At 44.3% G+C, this 27,098-nt stretch overlaps 2 protein-coding genes across 6 annotated transcripts in view; both read left to right on the top strand.

Moving 5' to 3' along the window:
• Positions 1 to 129: 129 nt before the first annotated feature.
• tbc1d9b (TBC1 domain family member 9b) lies at positions 130 to 23,087 on the top strand. 2 transcript variants are annotated; one of them, XM_080008553.1, is made up of 23 exons: positions 130 to 382; positions 1,825 to 1,935; positions 4,273 to 4,391; positions 5,711 to 5,939; positions 6,730 to 6,988; positions 7,065 to 7,272; positions 7,576 to 7,773; positions 8,001 to 8,147; positions 10,197 to 10,347; positions 10,650 to 10,864; positions 11,340 to 11,457; positions 12,076 to 12,278; positions 12,968 to 13,050; positions 13,561 to 13,690; positions 13,822 to 13,920; positions 14,570 to 14,638; positions 17,409 to 17,649; positions 17,732 to 17,797; positions 17,917 to 17,985; positions 18,940 to 18,993; positions 19,925 to 19,978; positions 20,073 to 20,170; positions 20,806 to 23,087. In XM_080008553.1, the coding sequence occupies exons 1-23, from the start codon at positions 265 to 267 to the stop codon at positions 21,448 to 21,450; spliced, it is 3,684 nt and encodes a 1,227-aa protein (XP_079864679.1). In that variant the 5' UTR covers positions 130 to 264; the 3' UTR covers positions 21,451 to 23,087. The 2 variants fall into 2 exon arrangements, with proteins under 2 accessions (XP_079864679.1, XP_079864680.1); XM_080008554.1 differs by lacking the exon at positions 18,940 to 18,993.
• A 1,648-nt stretch (positions 23,088 to 24,735) lies between these two features.
• mrnip (MRN complex interacting protein) overlaps positions 24,736 to 27,098 on the top strand; it is a 5,929-nt gene continuing 3,566 nt past the window's right edge. For all 4 annotated transcript variants that reach the window (XM_080008026.1, XM_080008025.1, XM_080008024.1 and 1 more), the window contains exons 1-3: positions 24,736 to 24,854; positions 25,951 to 26,010; positions 26,695 to 26,810. In XM_080008026.1, the coding sequence (XP_079864152.1) occupies positions 24,795 to 24,854; positions 25,951 to 26,010; positions 26,695 to 26,810 (236 nt within the window). In that variant the 5' untranslated portion in view covers positions 24,736 to 24,794. The remainder of the gene's footprint in view (positions 24,855 to 25,950; positions 26,011 to 26,694; positions 26,811 to 27,098) is intronic.

The raw sequence follows: 27,098 nt of genomic DNA, 5'->3' as shown, positions 1-27,098 counted from the left end.
GAAGTCCTTCCGTTCGACGACTCTCATTTCGAAAATCCCGAACGGAAGTGCGCCGTCCGAAAGACTCTTACCTTGAAATCCCCGGAGCGGAGGTGCCCTGCGACAAACGCCCGGCGCCGTTGACGGACCCCGCCTCAGCTCGGCCAGCCGACATGAGCCCCGCGAGCGGACCCGCCGCTGTTCGGTGCTAATAAACGGACGACACACGCCCGCGGCCCACGCCCCGCACCGGCGCAGGCATCTGACCCGGCCGCCCGACCCGCAATGTGGACCACTCCCGAGGAGGTGTCGCTGGCCAACGCGCTGTGGGTGAGCGAGAGGGCGAATCCCTTCTTCACGCTGCAGCGGAGGAAGGGCCACGGCAGAGGAGGAGGCATCACAGGTGGCGTTTCATGGCCAAACGGACGACGCGTGTTGTCGTCTTCTGTGTTTATCTGTGTTTCTGTGACCGCTCCGTCGGCGGGGGACTCGGTAACTACGCCGAACGCCGTGTTGTTTATGTATTTTGGAGGCGACGTATGTACGTGCGTGCGTGCGTCACGTAAGTTGACGTACCACACGTACGTACCGACGTGCGACACGTGACATTTACGTACGATTACTTGTAGCGCGCGTACGTACGACGCTCCACACGTACGTACGACATTTTTCGTACTTCCCGTGCATGCGACAATTAACATGGATGACATGCACCACGTTTGTTACTCAAGAGTAGCAGGGGACCGCACCACCCAAAGTTATTACCGTTGCCTGGCTATTCAGGGCCCGGCAGAAACAGTAACGGTTGCCAAGTTGCTCCGGGCAACCAGATTTGGTGCCTTGTGGTCAATCATTTTTCGAAATCCAGAATTCTATGATAATACATCCTGTACGTTTGGAATCTGCCGCCGAGGAAAACCAACTGTCCCGGCAGATGTGTTTTTGTTCTGTCAAAAACGGTGACGCAAGTGAGAATATTGAATTATCAAATTGATGAGTTATCAAATGACCAAGTATCAAACGAGGGCGATCCGGCGACCCTTTCGTCGGTCCGGGCAACCGCTCGTGAACGTTAGCTTCCGGACTGGCGGTGGATCCGGGGCCTCTCCGCTGGCGTGACGCAACGACAGGCCAATCCACTGCTTCAGCAAAATGCCGAACCTCTTTCTTTAAAGTGCTTTCACATTTCTCCTCATATGCTCCAACTGACGATTGTGCAAAAGAACGACGGCACGCGAGTCTGGACCGGAATCCGCGAGTCTGTTCGAGGATGTAAGAATGTTCTTAAATTGGGGGGCTCCAAAACAAATACCTTTTGCCTCAATTCAATTTGCCTTAAAACTCACTTGTGCATACTATATCTGGAGTGATGTGGATTAGTCGCAGTGTTGGTAAACATTACACTGAAACCTGCACAATGCAGACTTTGGGGTATTTACATTTATTTATTGCCGTGCCATTAAAAATGCAGCAAATCCGCCAACATACAAGTAATATGTTTTTACCAAACCTCAAGTACATAAAATGGGAAAGCATTCATAGACACCCAGGAGCATTTGGAGAGTTGTCGTGCTAATTCTGCCACATGCGTTATCTCTTTAACCAACAGCCTATTTACGGGCATAGTACAAGCTAAATGGGTGCACCCATTTGATTTGTTTTTCATGCACACTTTAAGGATGAGTATCTTTGTCAAAGGTTAAAAACTCCATTGAAATTGGACGAAGAAATCTCAAGATGTTGTTTTTTTGTGTTTTTTTGGTTTATTTATTTCTTTTTGTTACTTGCTCTTAAAATCGTAATTACTGCAGTAGAATGAACCGTAGCGTGTCTTTTTTCCCACAGGCCTGCTGGTGGGAACCCTTGATGTAGTCCTGGACTCCAGTGCCAGAGTGGCTCCTTACAGGATCCTCCTCCAGACCGGAGACTCCCAGGTCTACTGGAGCATTGCCTGTGGTGGGGACAACGTTTTGTTGCAATCTGCAAAAAAAAAAAAAAAAAATGGGAGTTTGCACTTGGGTTTACATTTCCTTGACCCGGCGGTGATGTTTACCCCAGTGGTTTTGGCTTGACTGTGGGGACGTTGTTTTAAAATCAGTTTGCTCACAAGCTATGTGACTCGTTCTCTATGAGTTATGCTGCTGTTGTCCTGCAATTCAGGAGATCGGCTCTCAAATGAAGGCAACAAACTATGTAGGCTAGCAGCATGCAAATACTTTTTGGATTTATTAGTTTTAAAGAGACAGAATCTACTGTACTTTCATTTAGTTGGTACTTTATTTTAGGAAGTGGACAGCTCGATAGTAGGTCGCTTTTTGCTGTTGCATTGTGGTTGACTACACGATGGTATATTGGGGCAGGAAATGGATTCCTCAGTGACTAATGTTTCAGATATGTTGACAGGTTCTCCACTAAGTTGACCAAACATCAGGATTATCTGCTCAAGCTCATGCAGACCTGTCAACCTGTACCATTTTGTGTACCAACCACACAAATCTTGGTCAAAGTATGCAGGAAGAAATGCCAGCTGAAACTAGGCCAACCAAAATTGACCGGAGAGGGAGGGAGAGGGAGAAAGAGGGAGAGAGACTGACTTAAGGTTCCTTTATTTTGAGTTTCAATAAGTCATGTCACAACAGCAGAAGCTTGATTATGAAGGAACCAATAAAAAACAAAACTAGAGACAAAGCACAGGAAAGTCACAGGTCAATAGTGAATAGTATGAGTATAAACATCTTCAGAGATAACTAGGTACTCAGGGATCTGTTGGTTTCTTCTTCTGAGAGACCGGGAGGGAGAGAGAGATTTTACATACATGAGCACAGTTTCAGATGACAATGTAAGCGTTATTTAATGGTCAATGAGAGAGAGATCCAATTGACACGCCTGATACCGTGCTCATGTATGTAAAAATGCTCCGTTATTCAAACATAGTGTAATGTAGTTGCGCAATTGACGCTCAAAAGAGAGAGTGAAAGAAATAAAAGGTGGCTCTTTGGAGGCGCTTTAAGGTAAACAAAGAACATCAGATAAATGATTTATTGTCTTCTTTATTGTTATTGTGTTGTTACCTGGTGCATGAGCTTCGCTCGTGAGGAAATGACTTTTTTTAAGACTCGGTTCTTAAAGAGTCATTCAGTAAAATTGTTTGTTCCATTGGATTCAGTTGGTTAAATGCACGGTGAGGGATGGATGACTTCCAGTGAACGACAGCGAGAAGATTGGGCCATTTATTATTATTATTTCTTTTTTTCTGCTTTGACTGCAATTTATTTTGGATAGGCGAGGACAATATACATATAATAGAAAGGTTTATTTGTGCGTTTAATTTGGAGTTTGAACCAAGAATTTCCATGTTAGTTATATGTTGTGTCCTACTAAAGGTTAGAAGGTAAATTACAGGTTTTATTACATTGCAAGTTGCTGACAATTTTATGTTCTGTTTTATTTTATTGGAACTCAGGGACAGTTTCATGTTCCATCGCGAATAATGAACAATAAGCAAAACAAACACAATCAGAAATCTCACTGTTGTGGTAAATGAAAACTGCAGTGGTGGTCTATATGTGCAGCTGTCCTATCACGTGATGTATCGGTCATTGACGTACAGCAGATATTCCCAATGAGACCAAATGATCACGGATATAAACTCAAAATGATCAGACGACCATGTAAAAGTTATTGAAAAGTCAATCTTTTATTCTGAACAAACAATTGAATGAATCGGCCCGAATCCGAATCGGCAGGTCAGACTTTTAAAAATCGGCCAAGGAAATTGCAAAAAATTGCATCTCTAGTTGGAAAACATGTTCGGTAACTTCCCCAGATGATGCATTTCAAGGGTTGAATGTGTATACCGTATATAGTATTACTACATGAATGGGTATACTGTATATAGTATTACGGCATGAATGTGTATACTGTATATAGTTAGCAGTAGTAGCTTGCATACAATGTGAATAACTGACGTCACAGAGACTCCCTGTTACACTGATGTTGTGCTCAAAATATTTTCCCAAGGTTGCCAGGTCTGCTCATGTTCAGCTCAAATCCCACGCTTCACTCATTCTCTGTAATTTTCGTACTTATTATGATGAAATTATTGTAATATTGCAGTTACAAACCACAGAGCATTTAACAGGGAAGTCGAAGCAGATGTTACACTCAAAAAATGTAGGTATTTTGTTTTGCATCATGGCTAAAGGGAAGCATGAGGGGAAATAGGAGCCGGGTAGTTGTGGCAGACTGGATGGAGGTCAGTAATGTGTATTTGGTCTGTTCCCTCCGCCCCAGGCTGCTCCAGGAAGGAGATCACCACACACTGGGAGTGGCTGGAGACCAACCTGCTCCAGACGCTCTCTATATTTGACAACGATGAAGACATCACAACCTTTGTCAAGGGGAAAATCTCGGTATGATGAAGTGTTTACACCAGCCCGCCGCCAGAAAAACAACTTGTAGGGATGCAGCCATTTATTCTAGTTCCTAATCACGTACCTTGCTATCTGACCTAAACAGTCCGTAACGTCAACAAGATCATAACCCGCCCTAGTTCAACCGTCAGTTCTTGAAGTTGGTGTGTTGGAAATACCTACCAAAAGTTGTCCAAGCAAGGACAACCAGTGAACCGGCGACAGTCATTTGTTTATTAAGCGGTGGGAAAGCTTCCTCACTCAGGACTTTAAGGATCTGCTGCTAACGTCTTGGTGCCAGATACCACAGGACACCTTCAGAGGTCTTGTTGAGTCCATGCCTCCACGGGTCACAGCTGTTTTTAGTGGCACGAGTTGGTGGTGGTTTTAATGTTGTGGCTGATGTTGTATAGTATGTTTGCAGTACTCCGACAGACAATGGCAGTGGCAATAAATAAACTCATAAATTTGACTATTTACCAATGTTAACACTTAGAACATTGTAGAACAAATCTTGAAATGCTTTCAAGCTCTCCACTGCACCAGTGAAATTCTATCGAGTTTAGAAGATTAGGCGAACATGTGATGCCGTGATTGGATCATAGCAGGAAGCTACTTTGAAGTGAAATGGAACATGATTGGCTTAAATACCACAAAAAAAAAATCCTATTTGCTGAAAGGAGCCCTTAAAATGCAATTACGTGGCAGTAAATGTATCCCAGAATGCAGTGAAGTGGCAATTAAATGGGAGCACCCAAACTGGCTGCAAAGAGCGCATTGGGACGGGCTGGGTCTGCTGAGGCTACCTCGGGTCAGCGGCCCCCACCGACAGGGAAGAACATGACAATGACAACATCATCCCTCCTCCACAGCACTTCCCCATCATTCTATTACACTTTAAATATTCAATCAAATAATGTTAATGATTCAGTATAGAGTAGGACCGGGTAGAACAAAAAAAACACTCTCGTACCGTTAAATTATAGTGTTTCAATTTTTTATAGGATCCGTACTTTGTTTGGGAGTTAGGAAACCATTTCACACTTAACTTAGTCGCAGATAAATATTTCTTTCATGAATTCTTTATATTTATTTAAGATTTCTGGATAAGGCTCAATTTGTTAAATATGTTTTTTAATGCATATCAGATGGTAAATTGAATAGCAATTATCATGATGTATAAAATGTCAATATATCGATATACCAGCCCTGATGGTCGTCTGTTGTCAACATGGTTTAGAAAGGGAGGAACGTCACCAAACCGCAGGGGTTTAAACTGCCATTTAAACCTTTATTTTATAAAAAAAATTTCCTAACAGGGTATTATCGCTGAGGAGAACAAAAGCAGGCAGTCTCAGGAAGAGGAAGACTCTGGCAAGTTCCGCGAGGCCGAGTTGAAGATGAGGAAGTTGTTTGGGATGCCCGAAGAAGAGAAGCTGGTCAACTACTACTCCTGCAGCTACTGGAAGGGACGTGTTCCTCGCCAGGGCTGGCTGTACCTCACTGTCAATCACCTCTGCTTCTACTCCTTCCTGCTGGGGAAAGAAGGTGTGTGTGTGTGTGTGTGTGTGTGTGTGTGTGTGTGTGTGTGTGTGTGTGTGTGTGTGTGTGTGTGTGTGTGTGTGTGTGTGTGTGTGTGTGTGTGTGTGTGTGTGTGTGTGTGTGTGTGTGTGTGTGTGTGTGTGCGCGCGCGCGCGCGCGAGCGAATCACTTATTTTTGTGTGTGGTCATATTTTACTCACTTATTTTTGAAAAATAACATTACGTTTACACACAATGTAGAAGTCTGAAAATATGACCTGTTATTTTTCACAGTATGAAGGGGGGGGGGGGTGTGGAGGCATTTAGTTATAGTTAGAATACCAAAATAATAGTTTACAAAACAAAGGAAGAAAACAATCATCCATGTCATTTGTGACCCATCATGTACTTTCTACGGTTAAAGCACCTCAGTCTGATATATTAGAGGAGCGTATGCCAACCAGGAATACTAAATACTGTAGGTTTGGGGACACGACGAGATTGGCTTTTTGGACTAAATCAGAGCTGAACACTGTTGTTGTTTTTTTTTTTAATGATTCGTGAAAGTTGTGTTCATGTCTATTTCTCTGAGAGATCTGAATTTTAATTCCAAAGCAGGTATTTTCAGTGCTTGCTTCTGAATTGCCAAAAAAGAATCACGTCACTTCACAAATCTTTCGAGCAGATCTTCGGGTCACTTTTCGAGAACAAATGTGAATGCAGCTAAAATAGACAGTCCCATTTATTATTATTATTCTTATTATTACAAGTGCCAGTTTTATCAGCGACTGAACTCTGCTGGCTAACCCTCCCGCAGTCACGCTGGTGATTCAGTGGACTGAGGTGACTCAGCTGGAGAAGAACGCCACACTGCTCTTCCCCGAGAGCGTGTGCGTGAGCACCCGCAACACGGAGCACTTCTTCTCCATGTTCCTCAACATCAACGACACTTTCAAGCTGATGGAGCAGCTGGCCAACATCGCCATGCGGCAGCTGCTGGACAACGAGGGCTTTGCGGCGGACCACTCCCTTCCCAAGCCCTGCAAGACGCTCAAAAACGTTTCGGCGCTCAAGAGGTCCGACCATTCACTCCTGACCACACCATTCGGGCAGACGTCGTTCCTGTCTTAACTTAACCTTTCCCGACCTCAGGGACTTGGATGCGAGGGCCAAGAACGAGCGCTACCGCGCCCTGTTCCGGCTGACGCAGGACGAGCGCCTGGACGGCCACACGGACTGCACCCTGTGGACGCCGTTCGCCAAGATGCACGTCGTCGGGCAGCTCTTCGTCTCCACTAACTACATCTGCTTCGCCAGCCGTGAAGAAGACCTCTGCAACCTGATCATCCCCCTCCGAGAGGTACTCCCGCGCCATAAGGCAGCCCCCAAATGTACCTGTCTTTAACCGTTATTATCTCTATGGAGAAATGTTCAAAATCACAGCCGAGACACCCGTTTTGTATTTCTAGTACTGCATTTTTACTTTTTTCCTTTGACTTCCATTCAGTCGTAGGTTTTCCGAAGCGGCATTAGCACCTAGTGGCCATTAGCTGAATTGCAGTTTAAAGCACTTCAACGTCGAGCCGTCATGGCTGCCGTTTGTTTGAACCCTGTGTTTGGGTCTTGACATGTGCTACGATTGATTTTCGTGTCTCGTCTGCAGGTGTCCATCGTAGAAAAGGCTGACAGCAGCAGTGTCCTGCCCTGCCCCGTCTCCATCAGCACCAAAAACAAGATGACCTTCCTGTTCGCCAACCTCAAAGACAGAGACTTCCTGGTCCAGCGCATCTCCGACTTCCTGCAGCGCACTCCAGACAGGCTGTGGAATGACACAAACCACTCGACCCTGACTGGGAACTCAGTGAGTGATCTCATTTGAAATGCGTCTGCAGCTAAAATTACAACAAAGAGGTTGGGTTTGTCAAGCATGTAAAATGTAAATTTAAACGTTTTTTTTTCCCAATTCATTTTAGGAAAATTAAAGCATTTGATTTCTTATGTATTCATTTCAAATTCTGTATTCTAAACTCGTCTTTATTTTATTTTTTATTTTTTGCATGAATGCCATTGTCTGTGGTGTCCCCGCAGGCCTCCTCCGGCCTCCCGTCGTCCTCCTCTGGAGCAGCGAGCTCTTCCCAGGGCCTGCGGCACTACCACCCTGACCTGCCCACCGCCACCCAGGGCCTGCTGCACATCTACCAGAAGGACGCCCCGGAGGACCTGGGGCCAAAAGCCGTGAGTTACCGACAAATTACCAGAAAGTCAGGGGACGTTGAAAATTAAATTCCGGACAGCCGACATTGGGAAATGAGCCCCAAAAAATTTTCTGTGGTGTAATCCTCTATATTGTTGTGGATTTTTTAATTTTTTTAATTGTATTTATTGTTGTGCAGCCAGCCGGTCATTATTATCAGGAGACCGGATGCGGCGGGTTCTTGCATGACTCTGAAGAGCCTTATTTTGCAATTATAACTGACTGTATGTACATCCAGGTACATGTTGCTTCATACACGTCTACTCATCCAGAGATAACGGACACAGAGCCACGTTAAAAAAATATATATATATTTGGTGAATTTCGATTTAGCTTTCCAGCCTAAATTGCTGTTTCTGTTTCGCAAGACGCACATAAGGTGTCGATCCTGATACGATGCATCTACCCAACGAACTTGGGGAACTCTGTTGGCTGCTTCGTACCTACGCCTTTCCTCACTCACATCTCTATTAGATTGTGATCTAGCTATTGACTCAGCGTTTTTCTACTTTTTTTTTCTTTGTAGACCAACTTGTGCTTTAGCAATTGTTGTCTTAGTCACAGAGTCCGCGGCGCAGTGGGACGGGGGTCTAAAAAGCCATTCTGTTGCCTCGTCTTGCGTGATATTAGACACCTCGCGTGCCCATGACGTGATGTCTATGTAACAGACTCAATATGTAATATCCAGCAATGTTACGTGTTCCATGTGGGAAAGGCTTTAGACGATCTGCTTTGTTTGTTTGGTGAGAGCGGGGCTTCCTCATAGCTCAGCAGCGAGCTTACGAAATGATAGTCTCCATAACATCTTCCATAAAGGAAAACGCCTAAACATTATTTTTTTGATCATTGCAGGTTTGTCTCAACTCAAGTATACTCAGTTTGGCTCCCAATCATCAAAAAAATTTTTTTATTTACCTCTGAGGCAAGAGAAGGGGGAACATCTGGAACCTCAGATGTTCCCCGTTGGGTCCTAGTGGATTTTTGCACCCTTGTCTTTTGGAAATAACTTCCTCTGGTTAATTTCTACTACTGACATTCGAGTGGGAAGATAATGGAATTATTTTTTATCATAATCCAAGTCCAGTATGAATCACTACGTGGCAATGAGTTCAAATAATAAATCCATATAAGTTCACAAAGTTGAACTCTGGTGCAATCTAAAGTGATATATTGTGTCAAAACTGTGGTTTCTCATTTACAACTCCCTTTAAGACCTCATACTGTGAGAAATTTGAAGTAATAACTCCTCATCATTAATTTAGACTACTAAATGATGTATAACGTATGACGGTAGCTAGCGGTGGGCAGGACGGTGCTGCCGAGGATCCAGCGTGAGACCCGAGAAATTATTCCATGGAATATTGCCAAACACACTTAGTTTTATACGCCCAGACCTTTTACACCACGTACCAGTTGTCTCACCACCAATCCACCCCCGAAAAATAAAGAATACGATAAAGAACAGCTCCAAAATCCTTTTGATCCTCTTTTCTCTTCCTCATGGTCCCTGTTTTTGAATAAAACCCTCCATTTTGGGTTTTACAGTAGCAGGCCACTGGCTCACAATCTGCTCTCAGTCCACCGCTTAGCATCAACATGACACATAATCAGCTTGATTTTAGGATTTGGGAAGAGCTTATATTTGTATAAAACACCCGATACCTTGAGCATGGAACGGGTCACAAAGGAGCTGGTCTCTTTGAGTGTGTTCCAAGTGTGGGTAATGCAGCAGCAGGGGTGATCTGCCTTGTTTGTTTATGTGTATTCAGTTAAATGTTCTGCTGCTTCCTCGACCAAATTCTGAATCTCAATGAGACTTTGACATGGTAAAATAAATGAATAATCCTCCCACTAGAGGAAGCTCATGTTCCACTAGTTTGGGGAACAACTGTTATTACGGCTGGGTAATAGGTAGGGTCTCACAATTCAATTGATTCCATATCGATGTATTGGATACGTAATGATAATTGCTTTTCAGCGTACCATGTGTGCCTTATTTCACATCCCCTCCACCTCCCACACACACACAGACCAAAGAGAAGATGAAGGAGGAGTCGTGGAACATCCACTTCTTTGAGTTTGGCCGCGGGGTGTGCATGTACCGCACCTCGAAGACCAGGGAGCTGGTGCTCAACGGAATCCCGGAGATCCTGCGTGGGGAGCTGTGGATGCTGTTCTCAGGTGAGAAAGGAGGAATGATATACTTACAGTTTTGCCTTTGTCGTGAAATGGGATGGAATTTTGATTGTCAACAATTTTATCACTTGACAAAAAAATATTTTGAGGCCTATTTCACTCTTAATATATAATATATTATTATTGTATTAATTAATTAAACCATATTATTGAGATTATAATATTAATATAATTATAATATTAATATATATTAGTTACAGCTAATGAAGATGTACTGTCCAAACCTTAAATGTTTAACTCTCCACTGTTCTAACGAGCTGAGACTCTCCGGTCCGCCGCGTTTCCAGGAGCCCAGAACGAGATGGCCTCCCATCCCGGTTACTACGGCGACCTGGTGGAGCAGGCCATGGGCCGCTGCTCCCTGGCGACGGAGGAGATTGAGCGGGATCTGCACCGCTCCATGCCGGAGCACCGGGCCTTCCAGAACGAGATGGGCATCGCCGCATTGCGCCGCGTCCTCACCGCCTACGCCCACCGCAACCCGGGCATCGGGTACTGCCAGGTCCGCAGCCAGGGCTCTGCAGCTTTAAATTGATTCTTTCATGCGATTTGTACCTTTTAGTTGCGTATTCTTCCACTTCTGCTTTTACATGATTTTGTTCTTTTAATTGTTCTATTCTGTTATTATTCTAAAAGTGTTACTTAACTTGCATTAATCTTTTTAAGACCAATGATTTCAGACAAAATAATTGAAGGGAAATAATGATTAAAAATTATGAGATAAGGAAAGATAATGATCCTTCCTGAAGAGTGTGTGGGGGTGTGGGTGGTCATAGTTTACTCACTTATTTTTGAAAAATAACATTACGTTTCCACATAATGTAGAAGTCTGAAAATATGTGTGTGTGTGTGTGTGTGTGTGTGTGTGTGTGTGTGTGTGTGTGTGTGTGTGTGTGTGTGTGTGTGTGTGTGTGTGTGTGTGTGTGTGTGTGTGTGTGTGTGTGTGTGTGTGTGTGTGTGTGTCCTTCCCTCCCCAGGCCATGAACATCGTGACCTCAGTGCTGCTCCTGTACTGTACGGAGGAAGAGGCCTTCTGGCTGCTGGTGGCTCTGTGTGAGAGGATGCTGCCAGACTACTACAACACCAGGGTCGTAGGTCAGCCTCGTTTTACACACCTAAACGTGATAATGGATCAATCAATGAAAATCATGAACAAACAACGTCCAGTAAAACCAGCGGTTTCAATATAACTTGGTACGGACCCAAAGCTACTAATAAATGGTCATGGGTAACCTTAGTAAATTGTTACAACTTGTTACCTATATTTCAGTATTGCAGCATAACTTTTTTTCTTTCTTTACTTTATTATAAATTTATTTGGTATGCATTTCTTTTGGTATTGGTATATTTTTGAGTTTGTGAATCAATATTATTGACAGTTAATATCCATATAAATTTGTCAGTAGAAAGGTTGGCACCGAAGCTACTGTAGCTCTGCTCAGATTTCAAACTGATTGAAGAATATTGCAATAATTAACAAATCCTGAATATCCACCCAGGGATTGATAGTGTAGTCTTAAACTGGCATCGTTCCATCAAATTAGTTCAGTAAAAGTCTACAGTTGTGTAGAACAGTCTACCAAATTTTTTTTTGGGGGGGGGGAGAGACAGTAAAATTGGTAACCGAATTCTATGTAAGACTGTTAATCCTGAAATAAAATGTCCTGATGGTGACAGCTCAAGTGGTGAAACGGTTGTCATCCTTGCCTGCAGGGGCGCTGGTGGACCAGGGCGTGTTTGAGGAGCTGACCAGGGCGTGTCTCCCCCTGCTCTACGAGCACATGCAGGACCTGGGTGTCATCTCCACCATCTCCCTCTCCTGGTTCCTCACGCTTTTCCTCTCCGTCATGCCGTTCGACAGCGCCGTCCTGCTGGTCGACTGCTTCTTCTACGAGGGGATCAAGGTCATCTTTCAGGTCAGAACGTCTGGCTGCTTCGTGGTCGCGCGTCCAGCACATGAGCATACGTGTGGACTGCATTATGTAGTCCGCCAAATGAGTCGCGATAGTGAAGAGTACCTTGGTTTTGATTCCACTTCCTAAAGAATGACATTTGTAATACAGTGGTACCTCAACTTACGACTGTAATTCGTTCTACAAGAACGATCGTATGTTAAAACAGTCGCATGGCGAAGCAATTTTCCCATAAACACCACGCTCATATTTCTCCATGATTTCCTTCTTAGTTTCAATGGGAATCATTGCCTTTTTCTTTGTCCCATCATCCTTCTTCTTAGGAGTCATCATGAAGGGTGAAAATAAACAAAATACACAGCACAAACACAGTAAATATGAAAAAAAATATCGATAAGCCACCAACTACGTGCACACACGATGTAGGTCGCCCGCTGACTGGCTGCTGACTGGCCGCCGACGCGCCAACTGCAAATTTCTACGGTCTTATCTTGGAGCAGTCGATCGCAGGTCGATACAAATTTTTGCTGCTCGTATTTTGGATTAGTCGTAAAGTAGATGCAGTCGTAAGTCGAGGTACCACTGTACCAACGTTTACATTCTTTTTTCTTTTCTTTTCTTTTTTACTGGAAATACCGAGTTAAAGGTCAAACGCTGCTGTAAAACAAGAATGTCTCTTTAATTACCTGTAGGTGGCGCTGGCTGTGCTACATGACAACATGGAAGCACTGCTGGCCTGCAGCGACGAGGGAGAGGCTATGACCATCCTTGGCCGGTAAGTGGCAGGGGAGTCTTGCCGGTCTCAGTGTCCGCGGAGCTCAGGCCAAAATTCAGAGCAAATCTTTGAGTGAAAATAGATTTATTTTATTTTTTTATTATTTTATTTTTTTTTTTCTCCTTCAGAGTCAGGATGTGTTTATTTGCACGGTATGTTTGCATACACATTGACTTTATCTAGACAGCTTGCTGTGGAGCTCTGTAATTTGTTTACAAATGGAGAAACCAGGCCAGTTGATGGTTTTTGGGGGAAATTTTCATGTTGTCTCTCTCACTCAGATTCATGGTAGAAGGTCCATTCCAATAAAGGCATTTTAACACTTTATTCCTCATCAGTGTCCTGGACCAACTTAACTATTTTTTTTAAGACTGATATCCCATTTTCCCAAACAGAACAGGATTAGTATTTATTTTTATTTTTTTGTCATAATCAAGAAGCACTCAGTAGCTACTTTGTTTTTCTGTCTTAAAAACACGACATATATTTTCCTGTCATGAAACCTTTGAGGTATCTGGACAACGTGGTGAACAAGCAGACCGTGTCCCCGCCCATCCCCCATCTCCACGCGCTGCTCACCAGCGGAGACGAACCGCCGCCGGAGATCGACGTGTTTGAGCTCATCAAGTCCTCCTACGAGGTTCCGCTCGTCTTCAGGCTTTAACGCGAATAAAACTTGTCACATGTTACAGAACGACTCAAAGTGGAGAACCTTATGGGTCGATTGGTCAGGCTGACGCTTTTTTTTTTCTTTTTTTCCCTCTCCAAAAGAAGTTTGGCAGTCTGCGTTCCGACGTCATCGAGCAGATGAGGTTCAAGCAGAGGCTAAAGGTCATCCAATCACTGGAGGACACGGCCAAGAGGAGTGTGGTGGGTGGGGTTTTTCTGGTTGTGGAAGTGATGCTTCCTCCGTCACCTGTACCGTGGTGTCGCTAGCAGTACAGAAACTCTGCATTGTACGGGATTGTTATCAGGTCTTTGGGGTGCTTTGAAGTGCTTGAATTTCAGCCCCTTAGAAATGTAAGCGCTGGAATACCTTGGAAATTAGCCCCTTTTGGGCGAAGTGCTTGAAAAGTCCTTGATAATTGCAAACCTGTGAGATTCCCCCTGGTTTTGTTATTCAAATAGCAACATATTAAAGTGTTTCCAGAATCGCTTTCAGGACATGGATGATGCGGGGGGGAAGTCTATTTAGTCCAGTGTGGTTGGAAAGGTCCTTTTTAAAAAGTTCAGTTTTACAAATATTTTGCCTTCAAAGTCATTGGTGTGAAATTTAAATGTATGACATCTTCATTTCAACATAAAAATGTCTGGTTTTATTTATCCATACATTTCTGTTCGTTAGAATGAGCCAAGTTGGTCTGATTCAATCAACATAAAGAGAACGGATGACACAAGAGACGATTTATCCAAAATTCAGCCATAAATGGAGTTGAAATTTGTCTTAAAATGATGACAATTAACTCTCCAATACCTGCATCCTGAACATTGGTCTTTAACTCTTGTCGTGTCCTCTCAGGTGAGAGCCATGATGACGGAGTCGGCTTTCAGCATCGAGGAGCTGGAGGAGCTGTACTGCCTCTTCAAGGTGAGGAGACAGCCGCTACCCAGCATGCACTGCAGCTGCTCCCTGCTCCCTCTTTACATTTACATTTACATTTAGTCATTTAGCAGACGCTTTTATCCAAAGCGACTTACAAGGGAGAATAACATTCAGCTACATTGCGACAGAGACAGCTACTCTTGTCAACACTGTGCGATTTAAGGCGGAGGCATACTTAGAAAGAAGGAGAATTATTTATTTATTTTTTTGCCGAAAAAGACGTCGTCAGAACAAGAATAGAACGACTTGACGTGGTGATCTGGGTTCTTGCGGTAACTACGTCTTTGAGGCGAACTGGCTGCGGTTGGCCGGGTGGGTGGTGTTGACTTCAACCGCATCGTCCTCCTTGTTGCTTTTTCCGGAGCCGCCGCGCTCGGGGCAAACAGCGAAAAATGAATTCCTTTGAGGGAAGGGTTGCCTAGCTCGTACAAGGGTGTCCTCACCTTTACAACACATCTGTCAGAGACTTCAAACACACCGAAATGTGCCCAAATAGCAGGAAGGAAGTTCACTAAGTTCACTTCACCATTTAAGCTTTTAAATGTATATACTAAAATACTGTTTACTTACAGTTGACACTGCAGTTAGTAAATATTTCAGTGGAATAAGGAGGACCTTCCACTTACACTGAAATTATTTTCCATGAAACTTTCACTTCTACCACCGTACTTGGTGATAACTGATATCGACCCTAGAAAGATGTCATCTGAAGAAAATCCTATACAGCATATTGGTTTATTTCTTATACTTTATTAAACCCTCTGGGGGAAACGTGCCCCCTGCTTTTGACCCATGCTACACACCGTAGGACCCGTGGTGCAGCCGCGGTGCAGCGCCCGGGGACTGGTGCGTTGTACAGGGGCAGCAACAGGAGTATTAACCCCCCACATACATCAACATACATGAATATACATGTCTTTTGATATGAAAATAAAGCTGTAATGATGACGGCCAAAACAAGAATACAATCAAAAATATTTTTTATCAACAATGACGTAAAATATACTCTGATCAAAATAATCCCAGGAGAAGGAGAAGTGGACCTCTTCGTCGAGACTCTCCATCCTCCCTGCTCTGATTAAGATGGCGAAAACACCACCTCCTTATCTTTCTGTTCTTTCTTTTTTTTTTTTTCACATCTTCATGCACAGGAAAGCCACAGCCAACTCCTCTCGCTGTCGCATTCGGGGCTTCTCTCACCGCCGGCATTGTTGTTTTGCTCTGTTCGTTTTTTTTTTTTTTTTGTTTCCAACAACTCGCTCTGGAAAGAGGTGCCACAGAATCTGCGTCCCCTAGTAGTACGTAATGATATATAAAGAAGTAGATGGAGTTCTTATGGAGTATTCTGCTGACGGTTATCGGGGACATGTTCTGACGTCTTTTGTTGTACCTCCTGCTTAATTGAGATTTAAGACTTTAAGGCTACAGTATGTCAGTCTTAATATCCACATTGCTAATGATGGTTTCTCAGGTGTTTCTCCCGTGCAAATATCTTGTGAAGCACCAAAAGTTACCCGCAAAATACCATCCGAATAACAAAAACATATCAAGGTTTGATCAAAAGGGTTTGTGATTCATCGCCCAGCTTAGGGCTGGGCTTAGGGCTATCATGAGTTACATAGATAAACGTGTGTTAATGTCTTCTGAGTTCTCTTTCAACATGTAAATGGGTCTTTTTGTTTCAAATCAGAAGTAGCCGTTCTGTCAACATGTTCCTATTTTATTGACATAATCTGCTGTTGCTTTCTTATTACATTTGTAGATCGGGGGTTCCCTCACCATTTCCTTCAGAGACCCCCAAAATCAAACCTCATTCAATCTGAGATCCCCCTATTTTAAAACATGTCTTTATTAACAGTTTCCACTTGTCTTTGCCCAAATTGGTTCTATTTTCATGGTAGAGGGTTCAAGGTGTTACAGAAATTAAAGGGTCGCTTTAATCTGCAGTTTGTCATTCGGTGGTCTTAAATAAAGAGGCAGACAGACGCTGGTTTTACTTGTACAAGGGTCCGATCAGAGATGTGCTAAGGAGCAGCTCTCTCAGTTGAAACGGTTTATTTTGGGAAGTCCGAAACAATATATAGTCAGTTTGTGTCATGAACTATGTGACGAATGTTGTCCTCGCTCTCCGCAGCTGAGTCAAGGTGAGGCCTGAACACTGATAGCTGCGTCTGGGACTCCAGGGCTTAGGAATGTCTGTGGGACGCGGTGAGGCCTAAACGCTGATAGCTGCATCTGGACTCCAAGGCTTGGATGTCTGTGGGAATTATGGGAATTGTGGGGAAATATGTGACTGGGGTTATATGAGGTTGTGTTCGTCATTATGTGTGTGCATATATGTTTATGTGATTACACAGATTTATATATATTGTGACCTTATTTTGTTACAAAGGTTTTTAAGGTGTACGATGTATTGGAACATACTGTAGTCAGGGATTTTATTCAAATTTTATAATATGTGAACCTCTCTCTCTCGTGATCTCTGGCGACCCCTTGTGGAGGTCTGCTGCGCCAGGCTGGGAACCACTGTTCTAGAGTATTTCTGTTCGTAGTTTCAAGTTCAAGAGATTATTTGTCACATACACACATACGGTCGTACATATATGCAGTGAAATGTCATGACACCCGGTGATTACGCACAATAAGCTCTATAAGCTCGAAAAATACGAAAAATTCTCAAATGTGCGTAATCGACACGCGGCAGTTTGTTGTTGTGGTTTTATTCAGGACGGAACCTGTTGAATGTGTCCCGCAGGCCAAGCACATCATGAGCTGCTACTGGGGGGCGAGCAGCAGCGCCGCTGATCGCCACGACCCCAGCCTGCCCTACCTGGAGCAGTACCGCATCGACCTGGGACAGTTCTGCCAGCTCTTCGGGGCCCTGGGGCCCTGGGAGTGCGGCACCCACACCGCCACCCTGGCCGCGCGCCTCTTCCGCCTGCTGGACCAGAACAAAGATGGCCTCATCAACTTTAAGGAGTTTGTCACCGGGCTCAGTGAGTGGGAGCTGCAGGTCATGAGGAGGTTTGGGGACGTGACAGAAATGTGAAAATAGAAATTCTTCTTTTTCTTCCACAGGCGGAATGTACCATGGAGACATGACAGACAAGCTCAAACTGCTGTATAAGCTACACTTACCACCAGGTGACCGGGAAATATTACACATTTATAATATGTATTTGTATGTATTTAACACCAGTTTATCCTTTTACGAGCTCAGCAGAGAGTTAATGTTGTGTTTTTTGATGTTTTCTCCTCGTTAGTCTTGTGTCCTGAGGAAGCAGAGTCTGCACTGGAAGCAGCACAATTCTTTACAGAGGACAGCCCCCCCGGTAAACACACACACACACACACACTCTCGCACCTTATACTAGTTTTAATGAAACCCTTTTGGTAGCAGAGATGCGCAACCATCTCCTGAAAATACAAGAAGCTCCCAAAAAGTGCCTACTGAGAACTCTTCTTTGGAAACAAAGTACTGGTTAGATTTGTTCCACTTCCCAATCGCTTACCTTGCTATCTGACCTAAAGGAAGCTCTGATAATAACAGTGCATAGAATCATCTCGTTCATTACCTTCCCCGTTTCTACCTAAAGTGGGCGGTACACCCAAAAAGACGAAAGAATAAACAACCAACATGTTGTCAGTATACTCGGGAAGAACCCAGTTTACTTCTTTATACCTCATTCCATGGCACGAGGGGGCGCAGAGTGATTCTGTGGCACCTGTTTCTAGAGCGAGTTGCCTCTATGTATGTATGTATGTATGCATGCATGCATGTATGCATGCATGCATGCATGCAAGCATGCATGCCCGCCCACCCAAATCACCACACAATTTTGTTGTTCTCTTGTTCTGAAAACATATTTTTGGTCAACAAGTTCTACTCCATCTAAGTATAGCCGCCTTAATACTTACTTTTGCCCTCTACCAAATACATATAGTGCCTGACCTACCACCTATATCACTTCATAAGAGAGAGATGATTTGTCCATAAGGTTTTGTCTTGAGAACGTCTTTAAGAAGTGCCCTTCCAGACACCCTGGATAAGTAGCGCTGAGTTTGACTGGTACCATGTTTAGTGCCCGTCTGTCCTAACAGAACTTTTTTCATCTTCCTTCTCTCTTGCATGTTACTTCTTATTGCAAAAATCCTCAATATCCCTCTCTCCCTCTCTCTCTCTCTCTCCCACTCCCTCTCTTTCTCTCTGTCTCTCACTTTTCGCCTTCCTCTCGTCCTTCCCCCCCCCCCCCCCCCCCCCCCCTGCACATGCCGTGTGGCTCTAGAATATCCTCTCCTGTCTGATGTGGACTTACTGGTGCGGCAGGAAGGGAGCGCAGGTATTTGTTCCTGTGGCTTCAAGATATTTCTGTCGAGCCCCCGGCCCTGTGAACGTCGCATTGATTAGTTGATGGGTTGATTTCCTTTTGACTCGCTGTCTCATTCCACCCCTCCTGTGGTCTGTCCTCGCATCTCCTTCCTCCTGGATGTCCGCGGCCCGTGTCTTTGGCCTTGTGTCGTAGAGTTAGGCTTTTCAAGTATGTTCTCTTTTGAACAGACGAACCCAACTCGTGCATGCTTCTTACTAGGCGTCCACCATCGCTGCTTTTTCCACTGTCCTGCACACAGATGCATTTAGACCAGTGGTATTCAAACTGAGGGGCACACACCCTAATGGTCGGTTGAGGAATTGCTTGGGGTTGCGAGGAAAAAAAGGGGGGGCAGGCATGACATATGTATTTTGAGGGTTAGAATATATATTGGTCTACTTTTTTTTTATAATATTAATAATAACAATAACCTTTATTTGTATCTTTCATACACAACTTGTAATTTAAAGCGTTTTCTATTAAAAAAGGCCGTCAGATAGTGACTATAAAAGCAAAGCAGGCAAGCAAAATGCATTTACAAAATTCCTCAGCGAATTATTTTCTGTGGTCTTTTACTAAACTATAAACTACTATATAACTAGGCAAATGGGATTGTTGTATATTTGTACTTTTTGGGAGTTGAGCCCTTGAAATCCGAGGGAGACAAAAAAAGTTTGAATACCACTGATTTAGACAGTGAATTTGATGACATTTAACATGCTTCCCTGTCGAAAGTAAAAAAATAAAATAATAATAATCAAAATCCTGTGATTTACAAATATGTGTCTATGCGTCCCTGTGGTGAAAACCGGATTGATTGGAGTGTTGTCAGTTCCTCTCTGCCGTGGGTGTTTGGTGGCATTGGGAAGACGATTAAGATGATTCCCTCCCCCGCACGCAGGAGAAGAGATGAAAGATGGTGCTGATGGAAGTGCCGACGGCGACGAGAAGAAAGGTAAAAACACGCAGAGTGAGAGGAGCCCCGTCGTCTAACCAGCAGCTCTCAGAGAGCGTCCTTGACCTCCTTGCTCTGCCGTGGCCTGTTTCAGAGGACAAGGTGAAGGATTACAGATACTACCTGAGGATGTGGGCCAAGGAGACGGAGCCAAAGAAGGAAACCATCAAGGACCTCCCCAGGATGAGTCAGGTCTGCACCGCTCCAAAACATTTAAATGTGTTTTAGATCAATTACATGAACTCTCTCTCTCTCTCTCTCTCTCTCTCTCTCTCTCTCTCTCTCTCTCTCTCTCTCTCTCTCTCTCTCTCTCTCTCTCTCTCTCTCTCTCTCTCTCTCTCTCTCTCTCTCTCTCTCTCTCTCTCTCTCTCTCTCTCTCTCTCTCTCTCTCTCTCTCTCTCTCTCTCTCTCTCTCTCTCTCTCTCACACTCACTCACTCTCTGTGCTGTTAACCTATCACATTCCCACTGGGGTTTGCAGTGGCCAGAAATTTTAAAGTTTGACGGATAATGCCGATTTAAAACAATCCTTGAACTGATCGAAAGATCTACAATTGAAAATTAACCTAAAACGGCTTATTCCACAGAAATATACATATGTTTAGAAAAGTAGCACCAGCGATAATATGAAATGATTGTACTAGTCAATACGCTGGTGTAGTAAATACGGGCACAACCTTATTGTATAACTATATAGATGTATAGATAGATATAGTCGGGTGCGATATACGTATACTAGCAAAAATAATGGTTATGGCATTCAAATAATATTATTAATAGGATAATGGGCTGACTGAAGGAGTAAAACAAACTGTGTGTGTGTTGCAGGAGCACTTCATCGAGCTGTGTAAAACGCTCTACAACATGTTCAGCGTGGAGCCTCTGGAGCAGGAGCTGTACCACGCCATCGCCACGGTGGCCAGCCTGCTGCTGCGCATCGGCGAGGTCGGCAAGAAGTTCAGCAGCAACAACAACACTGTGAAGAAAGGCGAGACGGCCAAGGCGCCGGCCGCGCCCCTCCCCGCCGCCAAGCCCGAGAAGGAGGAGTGGAGCTTGGGCGAGGGCGCCTCGGGACACGCCCAGGTGTGCCGGGCGCTGGCGGAGGCCCAGCTGGAGACGACGCCGCCGCAGCAGGCGTCGGACGAGGAGGCGAAAGACGACACGTCGGTGTCGTCCTACTCCGTGGTGAGTGCCGGCTCGCTGCAGTGCGAGGACATCGCCGACGACACCGTCCTGATTGGCGGCGAGGAGGCGGAGCAGCGGCGGCGGCGGAGCAGCACCGTGCCCGACGCAGATTGGTCCATCACCTTCGAGCAGGTGCTGGCGTCCATGCTGACCGAGCCACCGCTGGTGGACTACTTCGAGAGGAAGGGAGACATTCAGGCCAAGATGGCCGCCTGCAAGGCTCAGAGGAAAGTGGAGCGGCAGACCAGCTCCTCCAGCGACCACGAGCTGGCCCAGCACTCTGTCTGACACCCCACCACGCAAACGCCACCTCCCGTCAGGCTTCGCTTCTTTATGCAGATCACCAGGAGTTCAGCTCACTTCAGGATTAATTTTTAGGGGAGTCCACAGGCGGTTATTTTGAAACAAATCTGTTTTTTAGAGATATTCCAGTTTATTGGAAAATAGGCTTTTTGTCCATCGACACCAATTTCATCTCTGGGTGTCTAGTACTGAGGTAATGACGGGCTGCATGCTAACTGCGTTAGCGCAATGCAGGGCTGCAGATGGGATCAACTAGCCTAGCTCCCATGGAAAATTTCCCAGATTTCAGAACCGTGGTATCCCTTTTAAGCCTGTTCCGGTGGAGTGTGGAACAATAACTTTTCTGTGCAGATTTGCACTTCTTCTCTGTATGTCCGGAAAATATTAAGCATTAACGGGTGTTTTTCTGTTGCCATGGTACCCTGATCTCCGCAGAAACCGCTCCAAGAGCCAGTGTAGATGTCTGTACTAACCCCCAGCATCCATCCTGCCTTACAGCAGTCTTAACACAGTAAAGTCGTTTTATTAGTCTCTTATATTAGCCAGGAATCTCTTTCTTGTGTTAACATCCAATGGGATGTAGCGCCTAGAGCCCACAGTCGCTGATTTTTTACCCGGAAACCACCGTTTGTATCCTTTTATTTGCCTTATGAGGTTCACAGCTCACCTTTAAGTCGCGAATGTCACTTTTTATTCTACATTCATGTTCGTGTGAGCATCCCCCGTCGCATACCAGTATTACTCCCTGTGCAAACATACGTCCATTCCATTTCCAGTGTCATGGTCGTCCCCTCTCCGCCTCCTACACATTTAATCTTTTTTTTTCTATTCTTGATATACTTTCCTCCCCGCATGCTCGGTTTGATCTCTGCCTCATGTTCCTCGTGTGAGAGATCTGGAAGCAGGCTTAACTGTTTTGAACCTGCGGCTACTCCCCCCTCCATATGTGACGCGCCAGCACCCACGTTCCTTTAGAAGTTTCATTTCCCAACTAGGTGCGTTTCCGCCGCTGGCGTCGAATTTTAAAAGCCTGTTGACGAGCCGTTGCCATTGGGATGCGAGCAGTAGAGGGAGTGCTGGCACTTGCTCCTATTGATCTCACTCCTGACCCGGTATTGAGACTGTCCTGATAGTTGTCCAACTACAAACTAAATATAGCCACCTCACACTAACCGCAGCTTGGCATTTGAAGATTTAAAAACGAGTCGAAGTGAGCCGGATGCGTTTTGTGCTTCGGCTCAGCGACCGCAGTGTTATATCCCGTCGAGCACCAAGTCCTATCTATGTTATGATGTAACGTTGCTGCACAGGATTTCTGATTCATCGGAAAAAAAAAAAAATCTGTCAGGCTTTGCACCCGCCTGTTTCCGATATCCAACGGAAAACGACTGTTGTTTGAGTTGAGAGACTGTTCTTTTTAAACGTGAGATGATTCTGTTAAACCACATTAATTTTAACCTGGAGCACACAGACGTTGCAGACGTGCCATCTTTGTGTTCTGGTGTCCGGGTAGCTCTAACACCCTTGCTCTATTCCCGTACTACATTTATTTATTCATACGCCTGCATTTTAAATTGCTCTCGATCAGTACTGTATTATAATGTGTAATAAATACTGAATTAAACACCTTTTTCGCTGTTGTGGGTTTGGATACTGACAATTCCATTCAATGTGTGTGTGTGTGTGTGTGTGTGTGTGTGTGTGTGTGTGTGTGTGTGTGTGTGTGTGTGTGTGTGTGTGTGTGTGTGTGTGTGTGTGTGTGTGTGTGTGTGTGTGTGTGTGTGTGTGTGTGTGATATTTTTTCCAGCTACTGGGTTTGCCCTTTTCTTTCCTCCCAAGACTTTCTTCTTCTGATCCATTGTTTTTCATTTTCCTTTTTTTTTTTTTTTTTTTTACCCTTCCTGTCACTTGAGTTGGTGGAGATATTGACAGTTTATCTAATTCATTATGGCTGCCTTTCACTCCTTGCACGTCTTCAATCAGCGCTGTATTAAGATTTTCCTGTAATATTTTACCCCTAGCTGTCCTGTTTGTCTACAGTAATGCAGTGGTGGTACATAACAAAGTTAAAGTACTTTTTAGTGTACTTAAGTACATTTTAACAGTTCCTCTTAAGTATATTAAGTTTACCAGACCTTTGACTAATAAGTACTAAAACAGCTCTGACCCCTGGAGGCATGGACTCCACAAGACCTCTGAAGGTGTCCTGGGGTATCTGGCACCAAGAAGTTAGATCAGATCCCTTAAGTCCTGGAAGTTGTGAGGTGGGGCCCCCATGGATCGGTCTTGTTCCAGCACATCCCACAGATGCTCATTCGGATCAGACCCTCACCCCGTCCATCCACATGATGTAGAAGAAAACGTGATTCATCAGACCAGGCCACCGTCTTCCATTGCTCCATGGTCCAGTTGTGACGCTCACGTGTCCACTGTAGGTGTTTTGGGTGGTGGACAGGGGTCAGCATGGACACTGACCGCTCCCATACGCAGCAAGCTGCCATGCACTGTGTGTTCTAACACCTTTCTATCATAGCACCATTCACCTTTTCACCACTGGTACAGTAGCTCTTCTGTGGGATCGAACCAGACGGGCTAGACTTCACTCCCCACGTGCATCAATGAACCCATGGGCACCATGACCCTGTCGCCGGTTCACCGGTTGTGCTTCCTAGGACCACTTTTGGTTGGTTCTAAACACTGCATACCAGGAACACCCCACAAGCATCACAATGTGGTCCTTGTCAAAGTGGCTCAGATCCTGACGCTGCTTCATCACATCAACTTCAACAACTGACTGTTCACTTGCTGCCTGATATATCCCACCCCTTGACCGGTGCCATTGGAACCAGACGATCAATGTTATTCACTTCACCTGTCACCTGGTTGTGGTTGATTGGTGTATAAACTTTTTACTCTGCTGTATGTTTATTATCAGTCTGCCCCACGGTAGTACTCGATGCTGTATTATAGACATATCAGGGCGCTGGGTATGAAGAGTACCTTTAATACTTTTGGTACATTTAAGAGACGGTAATGACATACTTTTACTTTCGTAGAAATGTCAACATGGTTCTTTAACTGGAGGAATTCTGTGTAAAGGTGTTTCAGATTCTGGAGCCGCAGTTCGTCGCTTGTCCAGCAGGGGGCGCGGGGGGCGCTGGCGCTGCTCGGTAGACCAGTGCTGCGGCGCCGGCGCTGATGACGTGTTTCCGGTTCGTTATGAAAGCATCCCGGGAAGAAGCAGAGGCGGCGTCGCTCACGTTTCCTTCCGAACAATTTGTTTTTTTTTTTGTTTTTAATTATTTTCCAGCGAGAAGTCAAAAGTCAAAATGGTCCAAGAATTCCGGGTGTCGAGGTGCTTTTCGTGTCGAACGTTTCAAGTACAACAGGTAACGGGCGGCGGCGTCGTTTGCTTTGTGTTCGTCCCGGGAGGTTTGGTTATGAAAGTTCTTCACTCGTCGGCCTGCTTGAACAGACATTTGCGTTACGTTCGTCTACGTTATCCATTATCTACACTTTGGAAAAACAAGAAAGGTGTAAACACACACACACATACAAACTTGTTGGTACCCTTACAGCTCATTGAAACAATGCTTCGTTCCTCCCGAGAAGGGATGAAACGAGGAACAACTTTCTCATGTATACCTGCGTGCCTTTTGGTTTCGTCCCAGAGTCGAGCAAAGACACTGAAAATATAAATTATTGCGCCAAAAAAAAAAAAAAAGGATCAATTATATTCTAAAATGGCCTGGGCATATTTGACGGTACCCCTTTTTTTTTTTTTTTTTTAGAAAAGAGTCCAAACAATTGGATTACAGCGATAATTCGCTTCGTAACTGTTCTCTTTCATTTGTATCACATGTCTTCGATCTTGTAATCAGCCGTTCGGCCCATTTAAATGGGGGAAATCCGTCTCAGTCGCAGGTCATGGGTCCCTGCAACCGGATGATGACCCAAAGCGCACGGCTCAAAGCACCCAAGAATGGACAAGAACAAAACATTGCACTGTTCTGAAGTGGCCTCGATGAGCCCTGATCTGAATCCTATGAAACATCTATGGGAAGAGCTGAAACACGCGGTCTGGAGAGGGCACCCTTCAAACCTGAGACAAGCTGGAGCCGTGTGCTCAGGAAGAGGGGGCCAAGCTACCTGTAGACAGGTGCACGAGTCTCATTGAGAGCTACAGACATTGCTTGATTGCAGTGATCGCCTCTAAAGGTCGTGCAACAAAATATTAGGTTAAGGGCCCCAACATTTTTGTCCATGCCATTTTTATTTGTTTTGTTATTTAAAATATTCTGTTGAATCGAAAATGAAAAGCAAAGTCTGATTTCTGATAAATATGGAATAAACAGTGACGCCAGTTACTTGTGAGTTTCAAGTTATTTCAAAGAAAATTGGGTTGTTTTTTTCGTTTAACGGTACCAACTTGTGTGTGTGTGTGTGTGTATATATATATAACAGTTTTGTTATGCGTTTTCTCAGGTGAAAAAGGCCAAGAAATGGTGCTGCAAGCTGTGTGGAGAGAAGCAGTCGCTCCTCAAGGTACCGAACACAACGGAGATGGTGGATTGAACCGGATTTTGATCAGGTCCTTGAGGTGCTTGAAAAGTCCGCCATCATTGAATACCAGTGATATTTTCCCAGCTTTTGTTATTCAAATTTGCTTTCATGACAGATGATGCCCGGGAAATGTCAATTGAACCAGCATGGTTGGAAATGGACAAAACAATAGTAGATGATAATGAGATATATATAGATATATATGAGATGAGACTATGATTGTATTTTATAATTAATATATTGTATATTATAATATTTTAATTAATAAATATCACATTTAAAATGTAATTATAAGATGAATAAGATAAAAGTCCTTAAATGTAAAATAAATAGTACTTAAAAAGTACTTGAAAGTCGTCACATCTAATTTGTAATGCCAGGTGAACCCTGAATAAAGAAATGACAAATGTGTCCGGGGGAAATTAATGTATTAACATTAAAAGTGATAATTGTTCAATCATCAGTTAATAAGAATATTGGAAGGGAGGGTTTTTTTTTAATTTGCTGAAATCTTAAACTGAAACATAGAAATGTTGTAATTCTATGTTAAAAGATGCAGTTTGGTATTATTTGGAAGCTCTTTAGCTTCAAGACGTTGCTTTTGTTCTGGACGTCAGAAGATTGAAGCTCTTCAGTAAAAAAAGACCTGTTCCTCTTTCTCTGAAGGAGTTCGGTCGAGGTTCAGGCGCCGACTGCAGGCGTCACGTCCAGAAGCTGAACGCCAGGCGGGGCGAGGTGCTGGAGCAGCAGGAGCAGCAGGAGCAGACTGCCCGGTCGCTATGGTAACCACTGTAAATCCTGGGAATACCTAGAATTTTTGTAATGCAGTTTTGGGAAAGTCATCAAATAGGACGAATGCTGAATTTTTTTCCTTTCAGCAGAAATATGCAATAAAAAAAAGAGATTAACATCCATGTGAGTGGGCGATGTATAATAACAATATATAAATGTGTCCACTGGAGGTTTATTTCACAACTTTGTGGCTCAGAACACGATTGTTCCTTTGAATTATGTTGGATTTGTGATGGAGAGCGAGGTGCGGTCGCTGCCTGTGTTCCTTGACTTAAACA

The sequence above is a fragment of the Zeus faber genome (assembly GCF_960531495.2).
Source record: "Zeus faber genome assembly, chromosome: 10".
Classification (NCBI taxonomy): Eukaryota; Metazoa; Chordata; class Actinopteri; order Zeiformes; family Zeidae; genus Zeus; species Zeus faber.
The sequence above is the reverse complement of the archived record's forward strand: the minus strand, read 5'-3'. Positions and strand labels throughout refer to the sequence as shown.

Coding starts and splice junctions, on each gene's coding strand:
- tbc1d9b (XM_080008553.1), top strand. CDS start 265: ATGTGGACCACTCCCGAGGAGGTGTCGCTGGCCAACGCGCTGTGGGTG. Junction 8,148..10,196: donor AGGACCTGGGGCCAAAAGCC/GTGAGTTACCGA, acceptor ACACACACACAG/ACCAAAGAGAAGATGAAGGA. Junction 18,994..19,924: donor GCGGCAGGAAGGGAGCGCAG/GTATTTGTTCCT, acceptor CCCCGCACGCAG/GAGAAGAGATGAAAGATGGT.